This window comes from Harpegnathos saltator, unplaced genomic scaffold (assembly GCF_003227715.2).
Source record: "Harpegnathos saltator strain DR-91 unplaced genomic scaffold, Hsal_v8.6 scaffold51, whole genome shotgun sequence".
NCBI classification, from domain to species: domain Eukaryota; kingdom Metazoa; phylum Arthropoda; class Insecta; order Hymenoptera; family Formicidae; genus Harpegnathos; species Harpegnathos saltator.
In genome coordinates, this window is record NW_020230327.1 from 152302 (window position 1) to 175763 (window position 23462).

General features: G+C 36.3%; 5 protein-coding genes across 7 annotated transcripts; 2 read left to right on the forward strand and 3 right to left on the reverse strand.

Moving 5' to 3' along the window:
* Positions 1-169: 169 nt before the first annotated feature.
* Positions 170-2969, reverse strand: LOC105186645 (trans-1,2-dihydrobenzene-1,2-diol dehydrogenase). Its single transcript, XM_011146996.3, has 5 exons — positions 2860-2969; positions 1698-1899; positions 1243-1534; positions 511-911; positions 170-392 (listed from the first exon to the last, which is right to left on the reverse strand). Exons 2-5 carry the CDS (start codon positions 1897-1899, stop codon positions 298-300), a joined length of 990 nt encoding a protein of 329 aa, XP_011145298.1. The 5' UTR covers positions 2860-2969; the 3' UTR covers positions 170-297.
* A 532-nt stretch (positions 2970-3501) lies between these two features.
* Positions 3502-5580, reverse strand: LOC105186643 (mitochondrial inner membrane protease subunit 1). Its single transcript, XM_011146994.3, has 3 exons — positions 4450-5580; positions 3923-4120; positions 3502-3779 (listed from the first exon to the last, which is right to left on the reverse strand). The coding sequence occupies exons 1-3, from the start codon at positions 4549-4551 to the stop codon at positions 3618-3620; spliced, it is 462 nt and encodes a 153-aa protein (XP_011145296.1). The 5' UTR covers positions 4552-5580; the 3' UTR covers positions 3502-3617.
* A 120-nt stretch (positions 5581-5700) lies between these two features.
* On the forward strand, positions 5701-11247 carry LOC105186642 (non-canonical poly(A) RNA polymerase PAPD5). Its single transcript, XM_011146993.3, has 8 exons — positions 5701-6458; positions 7342-7512; positions 7833-8190; positions 8309-8455; positions 8537-8730; positions 8841-8994; positions 9180-9321; positions 9462-11247. The coding sequence occupies exons 1-8, from the start codon at positions 5926-5928 to the stop codon at positions 9671-9673; spliced, it is 1911 nt and encodes a 636-aa protein (XP_011145295.1). The 5' UTR covers positions 5701-5925; the 3' UTR covers positions 9674-11247.
* A 1402-nt stretch (positions 11248-12649) lies between these two features.
* On the reverse strand, positions 12650-14331 carry LOC105186641 (cytochrome c oxidase subunit 4 isoform 1, mitochondrial). Of its 2 annotated transcripts, none has more exons than XM_011146990.3 (4): positions 14237-14331; positions 13350-13543; positions 13045-13237; positions 12650-12917 (listed from the first exon to the last, which is right to left on the reverse strand). In XM_011146990.3, exons 2-4 carry the CDS (start codon positions 13536-13538, stop codon positions 12805-12807), a joined length of 495 nt encoding a protein of 164 aa, XP_011145292.1. In that variant the 5' UTR covers positions 13539-13543; positions 14237-14331; the 3' UTR covers positions 12650-12804. The 2 variants fall into 2 exon arrangements, with proteins under 2 accessions (XP_011145292.1, XP_011145293.1); XM_011146991.3 differs by lacking the exon at positions 14237-14331 and adding an exon at positions 13996-14135.
* Positions 14332-14765: 434 nt separating this feature from the next.
* LOC105186639 (arginine/serine-rich protein PNISR) lies at positions 14766-23386 on the forward strand. Of its 2 annotated transcripts, none has more exons than XM_011146985.3 (12): positions 14766-15387; positions 15484-15672; positions 15873-16123; positions 16267-16441; positions 16513-16694; positions 16774-17013; positions 17272-17374; positions 18255-18326; positions 18740-18828; positions 19557-19713; positions 19789-20732; positions 23223-23386. In XM_011146985.3, exons 1-11 carry the CDS (start codon positions 15294-15296, stop codon positions 20703-20705), a joined length of 2469 nt encoding a protein of 822 aa, XP_011145287.1. In that variant the 5' UTR covers positions 14766-15293; the 3' UTR covers positions 20706-20732; positions 23223-23386. The 2 variants fall into 2 exon arrangements, with proteins under 2 accessions (XP_011145287.1, XP_019698541.1); XM_019842982.2 differs by having other exon boundaries at positions 15873-15970.
* Positions 23387-23462: the final 76 nt, after the last annotated feature.

The following is a 23462-nucleotide window of genomic DNA, read 5'->3' on the forward strand; positions in this document are numbered from 1 at the left end:
TTGCCCTCTTTCTTAACATACGAAACTCACATTCGATAACACCAGTGATATTGCCGATCGAGAAATTGAACTTCTCTATGTACATGAAACGAATCGTTCAAATAATTATTTCTTAAATCATTGGAATTTGAATATAAAGTGAAGAATGCTAGATAATACACATAAAAAGTATTTAGCAAAAAAGGCTTTATTTTTCAATTAAACATTTGCAATTCAATTAAACTGATTTGTACATATAACAATATTATAAATTCAAATTATATGCTTTGCAATAACATGCAGCTTTGCAACATTTTCTCAATAATTAACACCCAAGGCTTTAAGAATTTCCTCTTCCAGTTTTGCCAATAATAAAGATGTGTCGTGTGTTATATGTGGGCTTTCCACCAAACCTAAAAAGTTAAATTTATAACAATATATTATCACATATATTTTCTCGTCAATTTTTGATTTTCCAATTAAAAATCTTAAATGTTAACAATTAAGATTGAGACGCATTAATAATCTCACCTTTTTGAATGCAAGCACGAGCTTCTGCAGCTTCATAAGCTAAACCAATAGAATTTATAAAGTTGAATTTAGCATTTTTTAGTTCCAGTAAGGGTTTGTCTATGGTGGTATCTCCTATGATCAGCTTTGTTGGGCACCAAAAGGTCGGTACCTCTACTGTATTCTTGGCGCCACATATGTATCCTTTGTTTGGCAAGTTGACCAAGGCACTTGTTGTAATAGTTGCGGAGCGATTATCCTTATAATATAAACTGGCGGTCATGGATATATCGACACCGTCCTCGTTTAAGGAGCCAGAAGTTATTATGCGCTCTGGCATCTCGTTGTTATAAACCATGGATACGAACTGAAGGCAATAAATTCCAAGATCCAGGACTGTACCACCGCCTAACTCTTTTTTACTAAAACATGAGAGAATCGCCGAATAAGAAGTTCAATAATAATATAAAATTGAATGAGAGTAAAAACTTAACATTTAATCTTATCAGTAAAATTATTAATAACAATACGGAAGATTGACAATTATTATTCCGGCAACTATAATAATTGTTCTGAATATTAGTAATCAATGTTATAACAATTTATAACAAATTATAACAATGTCTGATACAGATTAGCAGCTATTATATCGAACAATACAAATGTGTAGGAAACATTTTAATCGTCCTTCAAATGTACTATTCTATTTCGCTATTTATTTGTTATATACTGTCTTTATCGAATGTTACGAACGTTATTCGATCTACGTCCATAAGATCAAAACCAAAGGAGGCAGACACATGATGAATATCGCCCATACAACCAGCTTCGAGCATTTTCTTTATATTGTCATAGATGGGGAAGCATCGGCTCCACACTCCCTCCATTAAGAACAAGTTTTTGTTTCTTGCGTATGTAATTAATTTCGTCGTATCTATTGGATTCATCGTCATCGGTTTCTCACACAGCACGTGTTTACCTTCAGTTAGCATCATCATCGCCAATTTATAATGCTCAGTATGGATCGCGCCGATGTACACAATTTCTGAGAATACAAATAAATACACTTAATATTTGCTCAAATACAAATCGTTTAAGTCATTGAATACGATTGTTCAAAGCGGTACTTTTGTTAGATTTAACTGTTTTTATTTGGTTTGAAAAGGAACAAATAGAAAAAAAGCTGTTGACATCTGATTATCAGATACCAATGTCTTTATCTTTGGCCAACTGCTCATAGTCATTGTAGGCTTTTTGAATATTATGTTGCTTCGCGAAATCTTCCGCGTGCGACAAATTTCGCGCCGCGACAGCAACCACAACATGTTCGTCGTTCGGTAAACTGTTCATCGCCGTGACAAAATCATGCGAGATCAGTCCCGCGCTGACGATTCCCCACCGAGTAGCCATCTGAATTGATACAAACAAAATAATATTATTAATAGAACGGTATACGATGTACGATTATTTGTTAATTGATCGTTTTTCAAGGTTATGTAAAAATCAACAAGAATTTGGTACTACAAATCGGTTAAAGTTCAGCTTCATCAGTTAACAGTTTCATTAGAAGAAAAGATCAGAAAGTGTAACGGAATCCGAAGAGTTAATAAATAATTTACTTGGCAAATTATTTTTTCAAGTATACATTACACATCTGATGCAAATAGTCTGACACAAACAAATATTATCTGAGAGATAACACAATTTCTTTTGTTAACATTTTAATATTATCTGACATTCTTAAAGGTCATTTTGGCAGTTGTAATATACAATTCCGCAGAATTTAATCTCTGACTTGGCAAAATCGCGTTTTTATCGCTTGATTGAGAAATCATTTTCACAGCGTATTCATTCGAATTTATTCCCATTACGGCCAATTAAATTTTTTTCAATTTTTTCAGCTGCATATAAGCTTAAGATATATATACATTCAAGTTTGAAAATAAGCAAAAAAGGAATAAGAAAGCATAGATCAAAATAAATTGTATGAATGAAACGAAAAAATTCTCAGTTTTATCTAGATTGTTCTTGATCAAATAATGCAACAAATCCGCTGGCAACCAACCGGCGTTTTTTCTTGTGTTTATGAATGCGGTCCGGCCATCGCTACAAATGCTTTGAAGCGTTTCTCTTTCTCGTTCTATTTCTCGGATGCAAACGAAGAAACAGAGAGAAGTAAAAACGCTTCGAAGCATTTGTAGCGATTGATGGACCGCACCCTATATTAAATAATTTCAAGCGGTGACTTAACCTTAATTTGCAAATAATCATTGAAATAAATATTCCAACGAATTTTCGGTACACCTTGATATTTATAATAAAATTATTGATATTACGTCTACCAGAAGAGGGAGAGAGAGAAATACTCACATTGGTGTGACAGCAAGACGTTTATCACAAGACACTTTCGAGTGTACTGACCATTTGTCGAATAGGCGTTGCTTATATCAAGCTCGTTGACTTTCACACAACCTTAAAATACGTCCGGTTATTAACGCGCGATAGTTTAAAAACGATTATAAAGGAGATTTATTGTTTTCAATGTAGCATATTGTGTTGTTTTTTGCACAATTTCAAACTATGTTTATCTCATTGTTGACATACCATTGTTATAATTGTCATTATGGAAAATATAAACTCTGTAAAGTTTGAATTCAATGATTGAATGAGTCTTGCAGATTTTTGAATCTATAATTCATATGCAAATTTTATTGGTTTATATTAAGAATTATATCTAAGTACACAATTATACCTAAACATAATTTTAAATAAAAATATGTGGATGGAATATACTATAAAAAATGGTACATATAATTTTTTGCTTTTTAAATTGATATTTTACAATCATTAAGACAAATAATTTAAGTCAGATTTTAACATAGTATACATTTTGAGGTACATGACACATTGATATTGCCAAATTCTAATAAGTAAAACAAATGCCTAGACATATCAGTGAAGAATAAATTTGTTTAAATATAATAACACATACAATGTCCAAATAAATATAATTATATATAACCAGAGGCTACACTATATAATTTAAATAACTTACTAGGTATTTTCAAAATACTTTGTTAACAAAAATAGATATCTACAAAAATAGATATCAGACATATATGATCAATTTAGGTCACATGTTTAGTTGTGAACAGTGTTATCTCTCTCAATGGCAATATTTTACACATAGCTCGGCCGCGTAACAATCCCTGAGGTACCGGCCCATATATCCTAGAGTCTGTAGAATTATTGCTGTTATCTCCTTCTAGCCATACATGTCCATTAGGTACCTAAGCCAATATTGTTAATCAATATACAAAATCCTGATTAATATTTTTCTATTTAGCTATAACTTGTAATAATACAATAAACCAAGAGAAATCACAAGCAATATATGTACAATTCTTAAAAAGGTAAAATCATTACAGATTACCGTTGTTATACTAAAATTATTCCAAATTTTATCTCCTGGCAGACCTATAATTCGCTTGCATATATTTTGCTTTGGATTAGAGGGACACTTAGAAATGACAATGTCACCTTTGTCAAGCTTGTGTAACCTTACAGATATTCGTTCCATGAGTAATACATCATTAGTATATAATGTAGGTTCCATAGATGGTCCAGTACACTATAATACATGAAAAATTGAGTAACACATAAACCAAAATCAATTGGCACAAAGTAGCCACATATACTATAATGTTGCAGTCTCCTTTTTGAATAAAAAAGCACTCTGAATTGTACTGTGTGAGTATTTTCATATTATATTATATATCATCCTTGATTTTGCAAAAGTTACATAAGAAATTCAAGAGAAAAAGAGAGCTCTCTTAGAAGCAATTCTTGATAGTATAGAATTACAGAAATGAAATCCAACAGTGTCAGGCAAAATATCAGAATTTTCAACAGAGGAAAATTTCTCAAAACAATGCTACATTATACTATTAATACACTCACCACGACGATATCTCCAACGTATTCATACACGCAATACGTCACGCATGCACATTGCACGAAACCTCGTACAATCTTAGGAACAAATTTATTCAATTTTGCCATTATCACGGTGTGTCAATTGACGATGGATCGCACAAAACGCTCTTCCTCATCGGACCCACTGCCGCCGGGTACATAACCCATGAATTTCAAATCAATCGCATCAACATGCATCTAATCTAACCTAACACCACAAATATACAATTGTTGTGAGCCGTTGCAAATTTACAAAGTTCGCGCGGATACGCGATAAGCAACCTAACGCACGCAACGACGTCATGTGCTGCCAACTGCGAAGGATTCGCGCACTTCCACCGCAAAGATCCGCTCAAACGCGCACACGCGCCGCAAGGGCTCGATCGTGAACGCTTTTTCTCTAGCGTGAAATCTCGCGAAGACTGATTAATCTTCAAATTTGAAACAATAGAATATTTCTTTTACCCTTCCACGTTAGAGACGCGTCCACGCTAGAGAGAGACAATTCACGATTGGCCCCCGGGAATAAGGCAATGGCTACATTCAGTGGAAAGGATCAAGTGATCGATTTCCCACTACCCTAGCGACAGGGTGATAGGCGATGGGCGCTTTTCCACGTATCGCGAACTGGAGCGCGAACTGGTTCCGCGACTGCCGCGACGCGCCGCGCGATCAATCTCCCTCTCTCTTTCTCCCTCGCGAAAACTGTCCCCGTGGCCTTAATCGGGTATCGTCGGCGACTCTCGGGCTCGCGCTCGGATCGTCGTCGTGTTTCTCGGCTGTGCGCGTATGAATCTCGCTTAGTTTAGTGTCTCGCAGGTTACGACCGATCAACCGACCAGCCGACCGATCGACCGAACAGTAGCGATACGGTGCGTTGATAAACGCGACAGTGTCGAGGGCTCACTCGAGAGTGACAGGAGAGGAATTCGCCGGGTGAACGAGCGGCGCGCGCGATAGAAAGTGACACGCGACGTAGTGTGTGTGGTGCGACCGACCGACCGTTCGACCATTCGACCGTTCGACCGACCGACTAACCGCCCGCACGCTCGCGCGTACGCACGCACTCACGCACGCACGCACTCACTCACTCACTCACTCACTCACTCACTCACACACACACACACACACACACACACACACACACACACACACACTCACTCACTCACTCACTCACTCACTCACACACTCACTCACTCACTCACTCACTCACTCACTCACTCACTCACTCACTCACTCACTCACTCACGCACGCACGCACGCACGCACGCACGCACGCACAGCGTCGAGAGAAACGCGCGTCCACATACACTCCGCACGCACTCGTGCACATACCAACATATATATATATATACAATACACACACATACATATATATATATAAGCGCACACAATACACATATACACATACACGCACGCACGGAGGAGACCTGCGGATCCCCCGTCCCGGGCGCCAATTTAATGGATCCGACCATCGGTTGGTACCAACCGGAGCAGTACGGCCCCGCCAAGGATCTGTGGTTGCATATCTGGGAGGCTGAGAAGGGCCTTGACGTATTGACCCTGCGTAACGATCCCGCGAATACGATGGGCGTGCGGCTGCAGCAGGACTTCCTTGCGCTGGACACGACGAGCTCGACGGCGACCGGCATCGGCGGCACTGGCACAGGCACCAATACCGCCAACACGCCGTCATCCGCCGCGGGCTTCGGCGGCGGCATCGGCATCGGCGGTATAGGCAACGGCAATGCCAATAACGGGGGTGGCAACGGCGGCAACGGCCGCACAATCCCCACCGCTGCCGTCGCCAGCAACGGAGAGCACCGCGTGCCCCACAACGCTTGCTGCAACAGTTACTATAACCCGTCGCGCAGGAAAAGCGATAATCGCGCTAGCACCTACGGCATGAACTACAATTACGACGCCCTAGTCGGCGAATACGGAGGATGCCCTTGGCGTATGCCGAACAAGCATTACTCCAAAGGTGTGATCGGGTAAGTAAATCCGGCATATCGATATGTATATGTACCATATTCGGGATGCGTCGCGGACCGTATATGTAGTCCATGTCGGTTAGAATTAGGTTAGGTTTCAACGTACCGAGCACATTGAGACAATACTCAGGACGATACGTCTACGTGAGGAACGAAAGACCGGATACTGAGCGCGTAACATTTTGGGATTTAAATATCGCCGACAAAAACTTCTTCATCGTGGAGCTGTCGACGGAATTGCCAAATGTGCGAAACGTTAATTTATACAGATTTACAAATAAAGTCGTAATCTGCAGAAAGTTTGAAGAGCTGTATCATTGTAACAATAAGCTGGTAGACAAGGATGAAAAAATTGTAAACACATTCAGTATATTTGGAAATATGGTTCTAAAGATATATGTTCCCTTTTGACCCCAAAATACATCAAGAGACAAGACAAAGATATTGTGATGCAGAGATAACATATCTTCTAATATCTATTGTAAACTACATTTGCATTTGTTAGATGCCTTTACTTTTGTCAGCATATAAAAGTGGAATAAGCGTTAGTTTTTTGTAGGTTTCACTGATATTCTTTTGTCCATACTTGATTAGCATACATACATATATATATAAAAGTCATTTATTAAACAACTTGAGTATTATAATATATGCTTTCTCAAATTTTCATAGAACCAATGGATGTATCATTTGTATGCAACATTAACAATTTATTATATAAGAAGTATTTTGTGAATGATATCTTGTGAGATTGATATTTAAATGTTTAAGATGTGTGTTAAATCGACAACTGAGAAAAAGAAATATATTACATCTCAGTAATAAAAATAATAAACTGATTCTTTGTAATATGGTGCATTGAATAGTTATATGTTTTGTTTAGATTACATGAAGAGATAGAAGATTTCTTTGCTTATATGTGTCCATCACACGAAGAACATGTTTTAAGAATGCGAGTTGTAAAAAGAATAGAATATGTAATTTATGATCTCTGGCCAGACTCTAAAGTCGAGGTATTTGGCAGTTTTCGCACCGGTTTATATTTGCCTACAAGGTATATATTATTGCATATAATCATATATTATGCATATTGTATGTACTATTACACATATTAGTGTAATAACTGACTTGGTGAAAATGATGACTCATCTTATCATTTTTTGTTTGTTTGCAGTATAATACTGAGAAAGCTATTGTCAATTATAACTTGAGAAATTTCTAGATATCAAATTACTTAAATATTTAATTCAAACAGTAAATAAAAAATAAATAAACATATAGAGCAACAATAATAGTACATCAATAATATACAATAAAAATTGCCATTATTCATAGATGTACCTCTGTGTTCTCATGAAAGTTTTGTCATTACAGTGACATAGATTTGGTAGTAATAGGAATGTGGAAAAATCTGCCATTACGTACTTTGGAACGTGCTTTACTAGATCAAAATATCGCTGAGCCATCTTCTATTAAAGTGTTGGATAAAGCCAGTGTGCCGATCGTCAAACTGACCGACAAAGAGAGCGAGATTAAGGTGGACATCAGTTTCAATATGAATAACGGCGTCAAATCTGCGGAACTAATAAACTCTTTCAAGAGGCAATACCCAGTACTCGAGAAACTAGTCATGGTATTGAAACAATTCCTACTGCAGAGAGATCTTAACGAAGTGTTTACCGGTGGTATATCGTCGTACAGTTTAATACTCATGACCATCAGTTTTTTACAAGTGAGTACAGTTGCCATAAATGAAAGAAAGACATGCATTCGTTGTCAATAATTATTAATAGCTCATAAGAAACAAATATCAATGCTCTTTATTGAATTAAATGATTTTTATTCGTTAGTTACACCCGAGGCAAAATGCTTACTGTTCGAACGCCAACCTGGGAGTACTGTTAATCGAATTTCTAGAGTTATATGGTAGAAAGTTCAACTATGTTAAGACTGGCATACGTGTAAAGGACGGTGGTACTTACATATCTAAAGAAGAGGTTCTTACTTTATATTTTACAGTAATGCGCCCTATATTCGTGAAAACGGCACGATACTGATTACTTACAATTGATTGACAGGTACAGCGAGACATGATAGACGGTCATCGACCGTCTCTGTTGTGCATAGAAGATCCACTCACACCTGGCAACGATATCGGCCGCAGTAGTTATGGTGCTTTGTATGTAAAAGATGCATTTGATTGGGCCTATTTCGTCCTTTCTCAAGCAGTCAGTCCTTTAAATATTTTAATTAATGACGCCAGTAAAGTAAGGTAAGTTCAACTGATAGAATGTCTACGACATCTGTCTTGACGTTATTTTCTTATCGATTATTTGTATATTGTTAATTGTGTAAAGCAACGATACTTTTATTGTTATACAGCATACTGGGAAGAATAATTCGTGTGACCGACGAAGTGATAGATTACCGTAGATGGATTAAAGAAACATTCCTACTACCTTTGAGTGAGGGAGACTCTCTATCAAGCTCAACTGGTTCTGATGCATCCACTCTTTCAGCTCCCGCCAGTGATACGGTAAGAATCACATTCCAGATTACAACAAATAGTATGTAAAAATAAAGAATCGAGCCATATCTAAATTTTTTTGACCTATTTATTTTATATCTTACAACAATTTATTTATAATTCTGCCTACTGTATAAGCGTACATATTCTTAAATAGATAAGATTTTTTAATAGCGATTCCTTTTTTATCTAAGGACTCTGAATGTAGCCGTGGCAATTCTCCGAACACTGGCGGAAAGAACGACAACGATAAAAACAAAGATAGGCTTTTTTATAATAATCAGCAAATACATCATTATCCAGGGAGAAAAGCTTTCAAAGCAGCAACTATTTATGGTACGACAAGCACAAGTGATTCTAATACAATCCCCGTATTTATATATTGTCCGTTTTGACGGATCTCGCGAATGTCTGGTTGTATGAAAAATATCGCATGCTGGGTATTTTTTCATGTTATCATTTTGTTGATGTTATAGGGAATCACCAACAGAACTACAAAGGTATTCATCATCGCGTTAACATCAATATAACCGGTCAAAACAAGACCAAACATCCACTCCATAGTAATGGAAATAATAATAACAATAACAACAACAATACTAGTCACAGTCCAAGCTCCAGGCAAACCACGGTGAAAAGGAAGAAGCAGTGTACGATGCAGCGTGGAACCGGAGATTGTGTACGGTGATGAAACGTGCGCGATAATTTTGGACATTACTTCCGTCACTTAAGTAGCGAGCTCAATATCATAACTGTGTGATAGAAAGACAGCGATTATCGTCGGTCACGTAACAACTGAATTATCCTACGCGACTCTTCTTTATCTTCTTTTATTTTCAACTCGATGTACAGTATGGGCACAATGTCCACAATTCTAAGAGAGGAAAAAGAAAGAGAGAGGGAGAGAGAGCTTATGGTTTATGAAAATGTTACGATTCTTGCGCAGACAAGAATGCCCAAGTAGTAACTATACATGTATACATATATTTCTTTTTTTCAGTTTGCCACAATTATATATTGCTCTGTACGAAAGTTTACATACCAAAGAAAGACGTACAGAATTTTTGATCGCGAATCGAGATAGGATCTCCGTTTATACTTCACTTTTATTACACAGGCTATAATATAAACGGTACCCGGAAACAAGTGTAATAACATTCTTGAACATTATCGTTTACGAAATCAGACGATTCTTATTGCCATCTTCGAATAGCAATTGTGTTCACAGCCATAATTAAACGTATTGTAATACATTTATATGATACAAAAAAGTACACACGTACATACATATACATACATATATACATACACATTTATACATATGCGCGCGCATACACATTCACACATAGAAACGTACACACCGATATAAGTTGCGGTACATTTTTCTCGGGAACTTCACACAAAACTGTGAAACACGCTGAGATAGTGACAACAAAAACTTAGTTTTCTATATGAAACTATATTCTTATAACGAGGGGATGTGTGACAGCGAATTCGGTGATATTGAGACTTATCTAATGTACATATTGTAATATACATCATCAAACATAGAACAATAAGTCTAAGAGTTACCTTCTAAATCTTTTTTCTTTTTTATTTTGTAATTATTTGAAATAGAGTGTTTGTTACAGTGATTTTATCGTATAAATTCGCGGATAAAGCCATATCTTATAAGAGTGAATAACTGTTCCTTTTCTATCTTATTTTTTTTCTCTATCAAACGTATACTTAGTATCGTTGTGTCGGAAGATTTTGGTATGTTTTTTCAGATTTTAATAAAATTGCAGATTCATATACTGGTGATTTAAAAAAGGTAAAAAAAATAATAAAATTTTGATTAAAACTTTTTTTTAAAAACTCTAGCTTAATATATATATTATACTGACAGAGAGTGATGACACGCTTCGAATCTTGGCAGTCTATTTCGTAGCAACAACTTTCTTGCAAATTAGCTATCTCTTTTGTACAGAAACGTTAATTTCTTAATGTTAGTTCGTAATTCTTATCCAATATTCCCTGAACAATGATGTATTATTTTTATATCAGATAATTAAAAAGTACACGTTTATATTATATAAAAAGAAAAAAAGAGAACAAGGAATCTGATATTTATGAATCTTACATTGCATTTGATGAAACTTATGTATATGACAATACGTGAAAAGGCCTTGACATTACTTAAAAGCTCCGTATGTTACGTTTCGATCATAGTAGGTGTAGTTCATTGTCGAATATTACGAATATTACATTCCGTTGACGCAATAACTAATGAGAACGAAAGAGAGAAAAAGAAAATAAAGCGTTTACTGCAACAAATCTCTAATTACGATGTCAGATTAAAATTCTTTACGGTGCAGCTGCACTTTTGTGTTCAACAGTTTTTAATGTGCGGTGCAAAGATTACCCCTGTAAAAACTTTAGTTTAGCCACGGGATTTGAGGAAATATAGCTTTTGAGCCATTTTAAATTATGTAACACTCTTATATCCAGTATTCCGTGTATTGTTTAACTTAAAACTCTTTCGTAATGTAATATTGTATGCTGTGATTGAATTTAATAATTAAATTGTCAATTGCTTAAGAAGATATATATAAATATATATAAATATATAATTTAAATGTTACACTGTAAAAAGAGCATTATAAAAAGCCATACTACATTTTTAAAACTATGTAACTATTATTATCATCGCGCTTAGTGATCCTCAGCAAATTACGTGTTTTTTATAAATATCAGAATTTCGTAATCATTGAGAGTTTGATAAGGAAACTTCGTAATCACTCATATTTATCGAATTTCCCGATTTATTGGAACTTCTGTAAAAAAAAAAAGGAAAAAAAAAGAAAAAAAGAGTTTAATAAATATGAATGATGCCGATTTCTGATCCTAATTATTTCTCGTCGTTCGTATACTTTAAGGAAAGCGACTTTACCTCACAGCTATTATTTATAAGACCAGGTAGACCGTTTAGACTTCTTAATAGCAATATAATAGTCTCCGTATTTTGCAAAAATTTTGATATATAATCGTATTTATATTCGTGTGAATATATTTTTAAATAAGCGATAATGTAATGTGCGATGTAACATGATAAGTAATTACGTCTTACGTTTGTAGAATCATATTTGTCGTCTTGCAATCGTTGAGATTGTGAAAGTATTATTTAATTATTATATATACTGAATTTATGATCTGCAATAATATTGCTCTAGCGCTTTAGTAACATTCTATTTGTGTTTTTTTTTTTCTTTCTCAAATTTGCACGAGGGAAAAAGAAAATAAGATAGCAGGGGAGATGGCGACTATGCGATATTAAATTAAATTTGATCTAGGAATCATTGATCTCTCTGGCAGCGATTTGTACTTATATATATATATTACATACACATACATACATGTGTGTGTATGTATGTATGTATATATACACACATATATACATACATTTATCTACTTATAAGTTTGTATACATATATCTAATTTGAAGCGAATATGAAAATGTACAGAGATTAAATAAACCTTACTTACCTTTTTCTTCTCAATCAGATTTAACGTGATCCAGCAGTTTACATTCGCATTTTTAATGTAATTTATAATTTTTAATTTTTATAATTTTTAATGTCATGTATTATATTGTAACAAGTGCTATTATGAATTCAATAACAAATACTTTTCTCAATGCCGAATAATTTTTTCGCGTATCCATGGCATTTATTCAAATTTTGTCACATCAGGCATGACATACAGTATTTAAGCACAATATTTAAGGAGAAAATGGTTTACTGTACAATTACTAAATATTGGAGTAGAGACTAATTAATTTTACTTTCGAGCACAAATGCCATCAATCGGATTCATGTCGAGTTTCTTTATACGGTCTAACTGTGCCAATCGGCGCTCTGGATCCGTGAGTGTTTCTGGCAATGGTGGATATGCTGCAAAGAAAAATGTTAACATTACAATTAATAATCCGAATCAGTTAGTACAAGCTCTTTGTACATATGCTTCATTGACTTGGAGTCGATGATGTTTGTGTCACATTAATAGTTGATAAAAACGTACCAAACGTTTTGAAGTATAAGTATAACCATATGCCACTGGTTATAACCAACATACTCATTCCTATCATGCCTTTCCATTCGCCTGTCGGAGCATCCATTTCACTGAATGTCTGGCGAAAACTAGCACGATACAAGGCCTTTTTCTCTTCAATGCTTAACTTTTTCCAGTCTCCCTTTTCCTTTTCTCTCAGAGCCTGCGTGTATAAAAACAGCAACAGTTTGACAATTGTGAATCCATATATATATATATATTATTCATATATTATCTATGAGATTACTGAACTTTTGTGGTTGTTTCTTACTTACCATAATATCAGGAGTATTCTCTTTCCAACGGATTGCAGGCATTGGAAAATCTGATCTATCCAAATAGGTCGGTTCCCCATTGTAGCCAAAACCCACAACATCTCTATTCCCAATTCTATCTTCTGTAAATAGTCCACGACTTTGTATTATCATAGGCCGCAAGCGATTTGCTAAAAATCTGCCTGCCATTGTTCCTTGAAAAATATAATTTATTTTTAATTAAAATTTTATATGAAACAATACATAAGGTACAATATTCTCAATCGCAATGTTCAGTCTCTCTTATTATTAAACCCTTACAAAAATGCATACAACAATAGTATTTATACTCCATAAAATACATAAAAAATTAAGTTGCCATTTAAAAATTTTATTATCTATATTAGTAGCATTAAATAATTTATTCATAATTATATAATTATTTATAATTTTATAATTTGTCACATAAGTTCTTATAGATTTAATTTTATTCGTCAAATCAACTTTTAATTCAACACATGTATGTATGTATTTTACATATTGACATAATTTTTACATGTATTGATCTGATTTGCCTTCAAACTAATCATTTGTCACATGACACAAAATTAAATCAGAGTTTTTTGTCACAATATTACGCTCATAATTTTTGTAAAGAAATGTCAACCTTTGAGGGATTTGGCTTTTAGTTCCGAAATTGTGTACGATCGTGTGCGTGAACGAGTTACCTAACTGATAATGAAGATAACTAAGAGCCGAAAAAGGGGAATGTGTGATAAAAAAATGGTCACAATATGAGGGGTGATTACGTTATATAATTAAGATTGTGTTACAGTACAGTATTGGTCGTAGATTAACTGTCAGGATGTGCAAAAACGGGAAAATAATATTAAAGCCGTGCGACTTACTGTCTGTGAAGACACTTTACGCAAGGCGAAATAAAATGGCCGTAACACAGGTTAGATCATCGAATTGGATACGTTCAAAAGTACATCAAAACTCTATCCCAGCGTGTGATTGGCTAAAATCAAACAAAATTGTTGGGACTTTCGCTACATCACTGCTTATAATAAAAGATCAAAATAGCGATTATGTAACTTTTGTTAGAAACGAAAACAAAAAGTAGATAATTTTACATGCACTCGCTGATTTTACAGCAGTTTTAATTAAAGCGGGTTTGATTAGCAATTATGAGTTCTGTGATAGGCTAGAAACTGCAATGTCACTTTCTCCCAAAAAGTTCAAACTGTTTCAATCAAGAATTCTATTATCGACCATGTAACTTTTTATGGAGATATTAAAATATGAGTCTTTTTATACATAAAATTTTGTACTTTTCACTCCTAAGAATAAGTTACGTGATCGTCACCCAGCTCAATTAATAATTGTGTAAAAATAGTATTTAGGAAATAATATTCCAATGATGGCCAGACTGTTCCCACAATACTTTGCGGCTAAGATCAGGCTGAATCGGCAAGATGTTTGACACCTTTCCGCTAAAATATTCCCGGGAGTGCTGCTAGAATTTCATCTCGATTTCGGGTCATTTTGATCGAAATGAAGTCCAATCGCTTCAGTTGATTCGGCTAGCAATAAACGATTAATTGTGTCATAGTGCATAAGTGTTGACCAAAAATCTCACGCTACATACGTGGTACATTCGTCAAAGACTGTATTAAAACATCGATCGACGCCGCGGGAGTGATCAGAAGAAGCGCGGGGATGCTACTCTCCTGTCGCACAAGTCGGGCGACGCTTTTGTTAATTATTTGGAATTTGCTTTAACGGGCTAAAATGATTAGAATATGTTTTTTTTTGGCAATAGATTGATTACACTACTGAATTAAGGACTTATCTTTCACTCTTGCTCTCTTTCTCTCTCTCTCTTTCTCTCTCTCTCTCTCTCCCCCCTCCTTCCCTTCTCTGTCTTCTCCCCTTCTTTCCCCGCTCTCTGCAGAGCTGTTGATGAAGATGAGCGGTGAAATGTTTGAGGGGAAAGATTATCCAACTCAGTGGGCTCTTAATCCTTCTGCTTATCAAAACATGAGTAATGATCAAGGTAACCTGATTTGTATACAGTTATGCTATAATTTAGCAATGTATAACTTTGTGTTATATATGTATGAACCATAACTGATTGTTTCTTTGGAAACAGTGGACTGGGCAGCACTGGCACAACAATGGATAAAAATGAAAGAGACAATTGTACCACCAGCACCACCACCACCTGCTATTAATACCATATGTCCAGGAAATGACGGCAGTGGCGAAGCACCCATGGACATGGATACTAAAGATGACGATGTACCTCCTGCTCCACCTGCTCCAAATATCAGTGGATCAGGTAAGTAAAAACATATAATCTTGATGACTTCATTATTAACAGTACATAACAGATGTTTATAAGTTCTTAATATAAAATGATTTATAAAAGGAAATTATATTTTATTAGTTAATTTTATTAGTTAGTTTTATTAGTATTTAATTAGTTGTCACATCCCTTTGGTACATTATATGATACTGTTTGTATATTAATATTAACAGAAGCCTGGAATCAATGGAATCAGTGGGATAATTGGAACAGTTCAACATCTGGAACAGGAAACTGGGAATGGAGTGGAGTACCTCCTCCTGGTGTCACGGTAGGTCCTGATGGGAAACCTATTGGACTTCCGGCTGTACCAGTAATACCACCAGCTCCAACAATATCTACTACTACTGATTTTAATACACCTCCACCTGCACCTTCAATGTATTCATACAATTCAGTATCTCCTGCACAATCATATAATCAGGTAAAGGAATAATAAAGAAAAACGGTGCTATCGACTCTATTGTGAAAGCCAAAGTATTAAATGAATCATACTTAAAAATCATAGCCAAGCATTAAATGAATCATACTCAAGCAAAGTATTTTATTAAATGGTTATTTATTCAGGTTACCAATGCTTATTGGTCTGGAGAGCCACCTAATACAGTACCATCACAGCCACCTGGTTTCATGAAGGGTATAAGACATATGAACAGAGCATCTCATATGAGAGGGATAGATCCAGCTCGATGTCGAGATGACAGAGAAAAGACTCCAGAGGAGGACACCACTACAACTATAGGTAAAGACAATAGAAAGCTTTGACATATGACATAATATGTTACGTGTCATTTGTGTCATGTGTACATACAGATGCTGCCAAGCGGCGACAGCTACCAGCATGGCTCCGAGAAGGACTGGAAAAAATGGAAAAAGAAAAGCAAAAAGCTGTGGAAAGGGAAAGGTTAGAGATACTCAGGAAACAGGAGTTAGAGGCTCGTAAACAGGCCGAAGACGAGGCGCGCGCTGTACTCAATCCCAGCAGAAGCAAATTTGTACGTGATTTTTGTGACGCGGCAGTGAGTTTCACTATATGCATATTATACAGCGTTTGTTGCTGTTTCTGTGCTATAGGATTCAGACTCGGATAAAGAAACGGAACAGGAGTTTGATACGAGTAATGTGCGCGGGCAACAATCTGTAGAAAAAAGTTATGATCGCACCCCTGACATTGTGCTTCGACCGCGAAAGTCGCGATTCAGAGATGCGGATTCACCCGAATCTCATGTGGTCGCCGACGAAAGTCCTACTGCCGCAGTTAGCGCGCCTCCTGTCGTGCCGAAACTTTCTCGAGAGGAGATCATGCAAAATATAGTAAGTGGAAGAAAATTCATCGCATTCTAACTATATATTAACATTGAAAATATGGCAAAATGCATTTGTTATAAGTTATTCGATTTGAAAGTTAATTAAAACCTGGATAAATTATTTGGTTGATTAAAAGAACATTTTTATCAGAAACATTGATCAACCGTGGAAAATACTTCGAAATCAACCTAATACAACTGACAACAATCGACTAATGATTGATATTTATCAGATATGATGATCATCGCAACTTTTACTTTACAGATGTTGAAGGTACGTAGGTCATTGACAGAAATACTACTGGAAGTGACGAATGAAGAGATCGGTGCGGTGTGCAGAGATGTTTGGAGCCACGCACGTACCAAAGGTACCCCAGATACACACGATAGAACTAACCGATTGAATTTCCGTACTTTCGCTCGTCGGCGCGCGGAGCCCAATTCAGTGAACTTATTCGCGCCATACTGCAACCAAGCTATGCGATTGTGTAATACGAATTTGAGAGTATTAAACAGAGCATTCCTTAATGCGTAGACTTAATTATTCAGGCAACATCAGACATTATTCAGGTGACATCCTGTTGGTTTTTTTTTGCGTTTTCAGGGATTTGCGTGTATCTTAAGGTATATCTTTTCCTTTCCGTGATTGCTTTTACGCATTTTCGCGTGTGTCGTATCTTGAAATGTAAGAAAGACACTTCGATATATATTCATTATTCCATGGCGTAAACACTCTTTAGAATCTATAATCGGTATTTATTTCGGCTAAGATGTGCTTGGCTATTACAATGGCCCACGATATTTCAGATGCAATGCTTAAAAGTAGGAAACTCGTATACCCACATATTTTACATCACGGGCACATATCGCCGCTTAGCTTTTCGAATAATCGAAACTTACCGTTAATTGCGATCCAGTCCTTACAAGTGTCCTTTTAACGTCTCCCGTGAAGCTTCGTGGAACTTCTCTATCCGTCAGGTTCCGTCCCGTGGAGTCCAGTCGCGTTGTTATAATCCGCGTGCAGAATGATCGCTGTCTCCGCAAATGTCTTTTACCTGCGTATAGAATACCGTAGTTCGACTTGTAAGTGTGGAATAATGCTGTAAAGATTTCTTAAGGTAGAGAAATGGAAACGAGGGGACGAGGGGGACGATTCGCTCCCACGAATGAGCCAATTCGGAGCCATTCAATTCATTCAGTGCGGTAGCACTTTTAGCGATTGGTTACTAAATGCGTGTGTATTGTAAGTCCCCGCAGGAGAGATCCCCGTCGCATCCCTCAACAACATGGCCCCTCTTGCTCAGATCACTCGCAAGCTCGGTGAGTACGCTCGACATTGTATAGCGTAACCAACGCGCCCAACGGCGTCCTTTAGGGAACAGCCGAATTCGAAACAACGCGCAGTAACTCGTCACAGAGAGAAAAAAAAGAACGAAAGAAAAAAAAATGAAAGAAAGACGGGTTACTGTGCGCATGCACGCCGCATTTGGCGTTAACCGTGTTAACATTGTACAACCATTTCGGTCGTAGAGATTTATCACTACAACCGCGAGAGAGACGTCCGTCTCTCTGGCTTTCTGTCTCAGGACATTTCTCAATGAAAGTAGCGGCTGCGAAAATTAATCGGAGCCGAGCGTATGTTCTTTTTGTTTTCTTCTTTTTTGCCACTTCGACTCCGAGAAAGCCGTGTCACGCATAGGGAGCGGATGTAATTCCGGTTCTGTATGCCGTAGGTCTGGGCATCTACGGCGACAGTAACAGCGATTCCGAGGAAGAGCAGGGCGAGCAAGTTCAGAACGACGACAGCGACGAGGAACTGATGGTGAGCATTTTAATGAATTACTCTTAAGGAGGCAAAAAGTGGTTACGTTTAATGGTCTGTTTCTCTTTTCATTCGATGTATTTCTGTTATTTTCTAATTGATTCTTTTCCCACATCAACTATTCTATTTAATTCATAATACTCTCATAATTATTATTAAAGGCTCATTACATGAAACAATAAATCTGTGTGATACATTTTAAAGATGTTCATTATATTTATTTTTTTTATTTTTGTGTTAATTTTTCCTTTTTTATTTTGTTTTCCTCCATCACTTTTATATCTCCTCGTTTATATATCTTTATTGTTCTCACTCATCATCAAAATATCAATATTCAGTATCAAAATATATGCCTGAACTTTGTATGTCTTTTTGCGGTTTCTAACATACTTTCCTTTTCCTTTTTCAAGGTAGATCTGTCCTTTATTGCTGCATTGAGTTATAGTGCATTATGGAATTTAAAATAGAATAGATACATTTGAAATGTATCTATTGTAAATAAAATAAATACATTTGATATATCCACACTTGTGGAGGAAATATATCAAATGTATTTATACATTTATATTTCCTCCACATTTGTAAGAGAGAGAGAGAAGAAAATAAAAAGATTGTTAAATGGACCAAGAAGTGTAACAATAAAGAACAAGCCCATCATCATTCACGCTATATGCTCAAAGAATATGTTTCCTCGAGAAGAAATAAATACCTGCATATCAATCTCACAGGAAACAGTGAGACGAAGGCAGCAGGCGTTTCGTAAGACGGAGGAGGAGATCGAGGCGCGGCTTGCTGAGGAGGATGAGCGGGAAGAGCAGCGTTACGAGGAGCAGTATAATAAGCAACAGGAAAATCATACCGGTAATACTAGCTGCAGAGAGTCAGGTATGTTTTGACAGACAACACAACCGTATGCGGCCGCTGGGCAATCGAGTGTAACTCCGTCACGTCACACTTTAGTTGATGAAAAAGAAACGGTAAATAATCAGAGAGAAGCATCCGAAACTTTGTCGAGCGATGGCCAAAGTCCACAAGCGGCGACGGCGACGTCTGCAATGGCGACGCAGAATAATGCGCCGACCGACAACGTGACGAAAACTAACAGCACTGTCTCGGGATCGGCCGATTCCGAGTCGAGCAGCTCCGACTCGGCTAGCAGCTCCGAGTCGAGCAGCCATGAGTCCACTAAGAAGACCAATAACAAACGCTCGGCCAAGCAGCAACAGCAGCAGCATCAACAGCGGCAGCAATCGCGCGAGCGAGATCATCGACGACGAAAATCCAGAAGCAAGAGTAAGAGCAAATCGCGGAACGAGTCCTCCAGGCGGTCCAGATCACGCTCTTCTGAAGCACGTTCGCGCAAGCGAAGATCACGTTCGAGATCGGCGGTCAAGTCGCGCAAGAACTACCGCTCACGGTCCTCCAGCAATCACAGGTCTAGCGGTGATGGCGGCGGCGACAGGAAACATCGATCACGATCGCGCAACCGTAAGCGCGCCAAGTCGCGCTCGCGCTCCCGTAGCCGACGCTCCAGATCAGCGTCCACCACTATCGCCAGCAGGAAGTGGTCGTCGCGTTCCCGCTCCCGCGGCAAGAGGAAATCCCGTTCACGCTCCAGGGACAGACGACGAAGCCGTTCCCGCAGCAAGTCGCATGGGAAGCGAAGAAGAACAACCGCGACATCACGTTCAAGGTCTCGCGGCGGCGGCAGGGAAAGATCGCGCAGCCGCTCGAGGGGTTCGCGCAGGCGATCGAGATCTTATATTTCCAGGAGCCGGCGACGGAGCCGATCGAGGTCTCGGGATCGCAGTAGAAAATCGCGATCCAGGTCAGGTCATCGCGACGGTAAGAAGTCGTCACATCGGTACAGGAATTGAGCCTGATCCTCACAACTTCGAGCCAAGGTTGTATGTACATTCATTCTGATAGCCTTAACCAGTTTCATAAGAGCAGTACATAAGCTCGCTGCTTGTACATAGTGATGGAATATGTTTTTCTTTCTTTTCTTCTTTCCCTTTTTTAAAACGCGAAGAAACTCTCGATACATATACCTTCTCATGATTATTCTGTACAAATTTTTCGTTCAAGCTTTTCTTTTTTTTTTTTTTTTGGTAATTTTACGAATAATTAAGACGACAATATTAATGATTATATACTTTATGCATAAACAAAATTGTCATTTTGAGAAAGAGATTAGTTGATAATTTAACTTGGATTTTTTAGTTGAATTATACTTATGATACTATATAACTTTTCTTACACAGACATTTTTTATGTTTATTTTTTATTCTTTTTTATTACTTTATATTTATTTTCTTATATTGCATGTGAAATAAAGAGTAGAAATTAGAGAATATTCTTACATTTTCGTTTCTTTCTTTATGTGCTTTGCTTTTGATAGAGATGCATCTTTTACGTTATTAGAAAAATATGCATAAAGTACATGACAATTTGTTATCACAAAATAGATAATTGACAAATAGTGAAATTTGCTCAATAGCCTTTGAGGATTTAGCAATAGCAATTCATTAAGCTACAATCAAAAGTTTACTCAACTACATTTAAGTTATACCATGAAAAATGTGATAGGTATGTTATGATTTATCTATAAGAATTAAGAACAACATAATGCGATGCCAAAATTAAATTCGTTAGGAGCATTTATAATTGGCTGTCATTAATTTCATCTTGTCATTTATAATGTCCTTGAAGTGTGATAGACTTAGTGTGATAGACTGAAACAAACCAAGGTAATAAGACATCAAATGTAAAATTTTTAGTTCTTTTCCTTTTGCATTAATTTTTTATGGAAAAAAGTCTGGAAAGTAGTCGTTAATGATAAAAAAAATGATAGTAGTATAAATTCGTTAAATTCGTATAATATATACATGCACAATAACGATAAGCTGAATTTCGTACATTTAACATAAGAATTTTTTATTACATACTTTCACATACTTTTTATCATGTACTTTTTTATCACATATTTTCAAAATGTATATAAATGTGTGATATATATTATATAATGTACAAGCTGTCCGATAATTGAAGGCAAAACGCTTGTTTGTAAGTAGAACAGATCAAACCGAATCCAGATCAGCTGCATAGAAAAATCCTATCTTGTAAATTTCGCAATAATAACTGTTAAGAAATATTAATTAAACAATATTAGTGAATAAGCGTACGGAAAATCTCATAAAAAATGATTTGAATCTTCTTGATGATCTCTTGGTAACATATGATACTAACTGCACAAATCCACTATCCCATGGATTCACTTTGATCCGTTCTGACGGCACACAAATGTTTCGCCTTTAATTGTCAAACACTGTGTATATTATACAATATTATATAATTATAATTCAGGAATATAACTCAGAACCAGTAATGATTCCTGATCGATACATTGAGTCATTGGAAAAATTTCTATTTCTAATTTGTACTTTGCTACTTTTTCAGCATCGAGATATCCAACTCTTATCGAATCTTTGTTTGTTTCAATAAACTTCGTTTATTGATATTAAGTTTATCGAAATGTGATAATCGGTTTCTCTTTTTTCTGTATTATGTTTAACATTAAAGTCCACAGTATGTATGGCGTTCGCATAATTGATATCCAAGTCCACAATTGACTCATGCAAATTGAGATAATGTAATATATGAACAACGTATTTTATAATGCTGTCATATTGCGCCGATACCCAAAGTTCACTAAGTAATAAATTTCCGATTGCTCTTTATAAGGCAGCGCTCCTCTAGAATATAAATTATAGGATGAAAAGATTCAAAAATAGTGCAGTTTGAAAGTCTAACTGGTTTTCTGTCGGAAAATTTTGAAGGAACGTACTATTTGTAGAAAGAAAAATGTCGATAGACGACTATTCGTTTATTTTTCTCATTATGCGTATAAAGTCTGTAGAAATTAAAGCGAACACAAAAACAAGCTTTAATTTCTCAATCATGATTTAGATATCAAAGTTATAGATTCTTGCAGACACACACATAATGCAAGTTTTGTACAGTGAATTACACGACAGATTCGTCATCATTCAATGTTAAGTTACCGCACGTTTAATATTAAAATTAAATATATATAATTATATATTTACAAATAAGCGTTATACAATTACATTCTGCAAACATATTGAATTCGGATAACCTGAGTTGAGTGTATGGATTTATATTCAATTGAGAAATGAATCAATTTGTACTTCTAATACAACAACTTAAGAATCAAGAAAGTACATTCTAATTTTGCTAAGAGAAAAGAAAAGAGCAACACGTTAAAAAGAATAGTATTTTGTCGAGCTCACTGATCGATAGTCTCATAGATTGAATGTGTTGCGTGTACCAGCATTTCGACCAAGAGTCCTAGAAATCTTATTTTGTTTCAGCATCTTCCACTGGCTTCCACTCGGCTTCTACAATTTCACTATGATTCAGTTCATCAACGTATCAGCGCAATGTGCATACAGTTACATATTTTGAATATAATCACATTCAATCTTCACAAATAGTGTATAAAACCGCATGGTACAATAAAAAATGATACACGTAAGACTGTGTGTGTGTAAATATCAATAACTTGTGCACAGAGAAGTGTCTCTCTCTCTCTCTCTCTCTCTCTCTCTCTC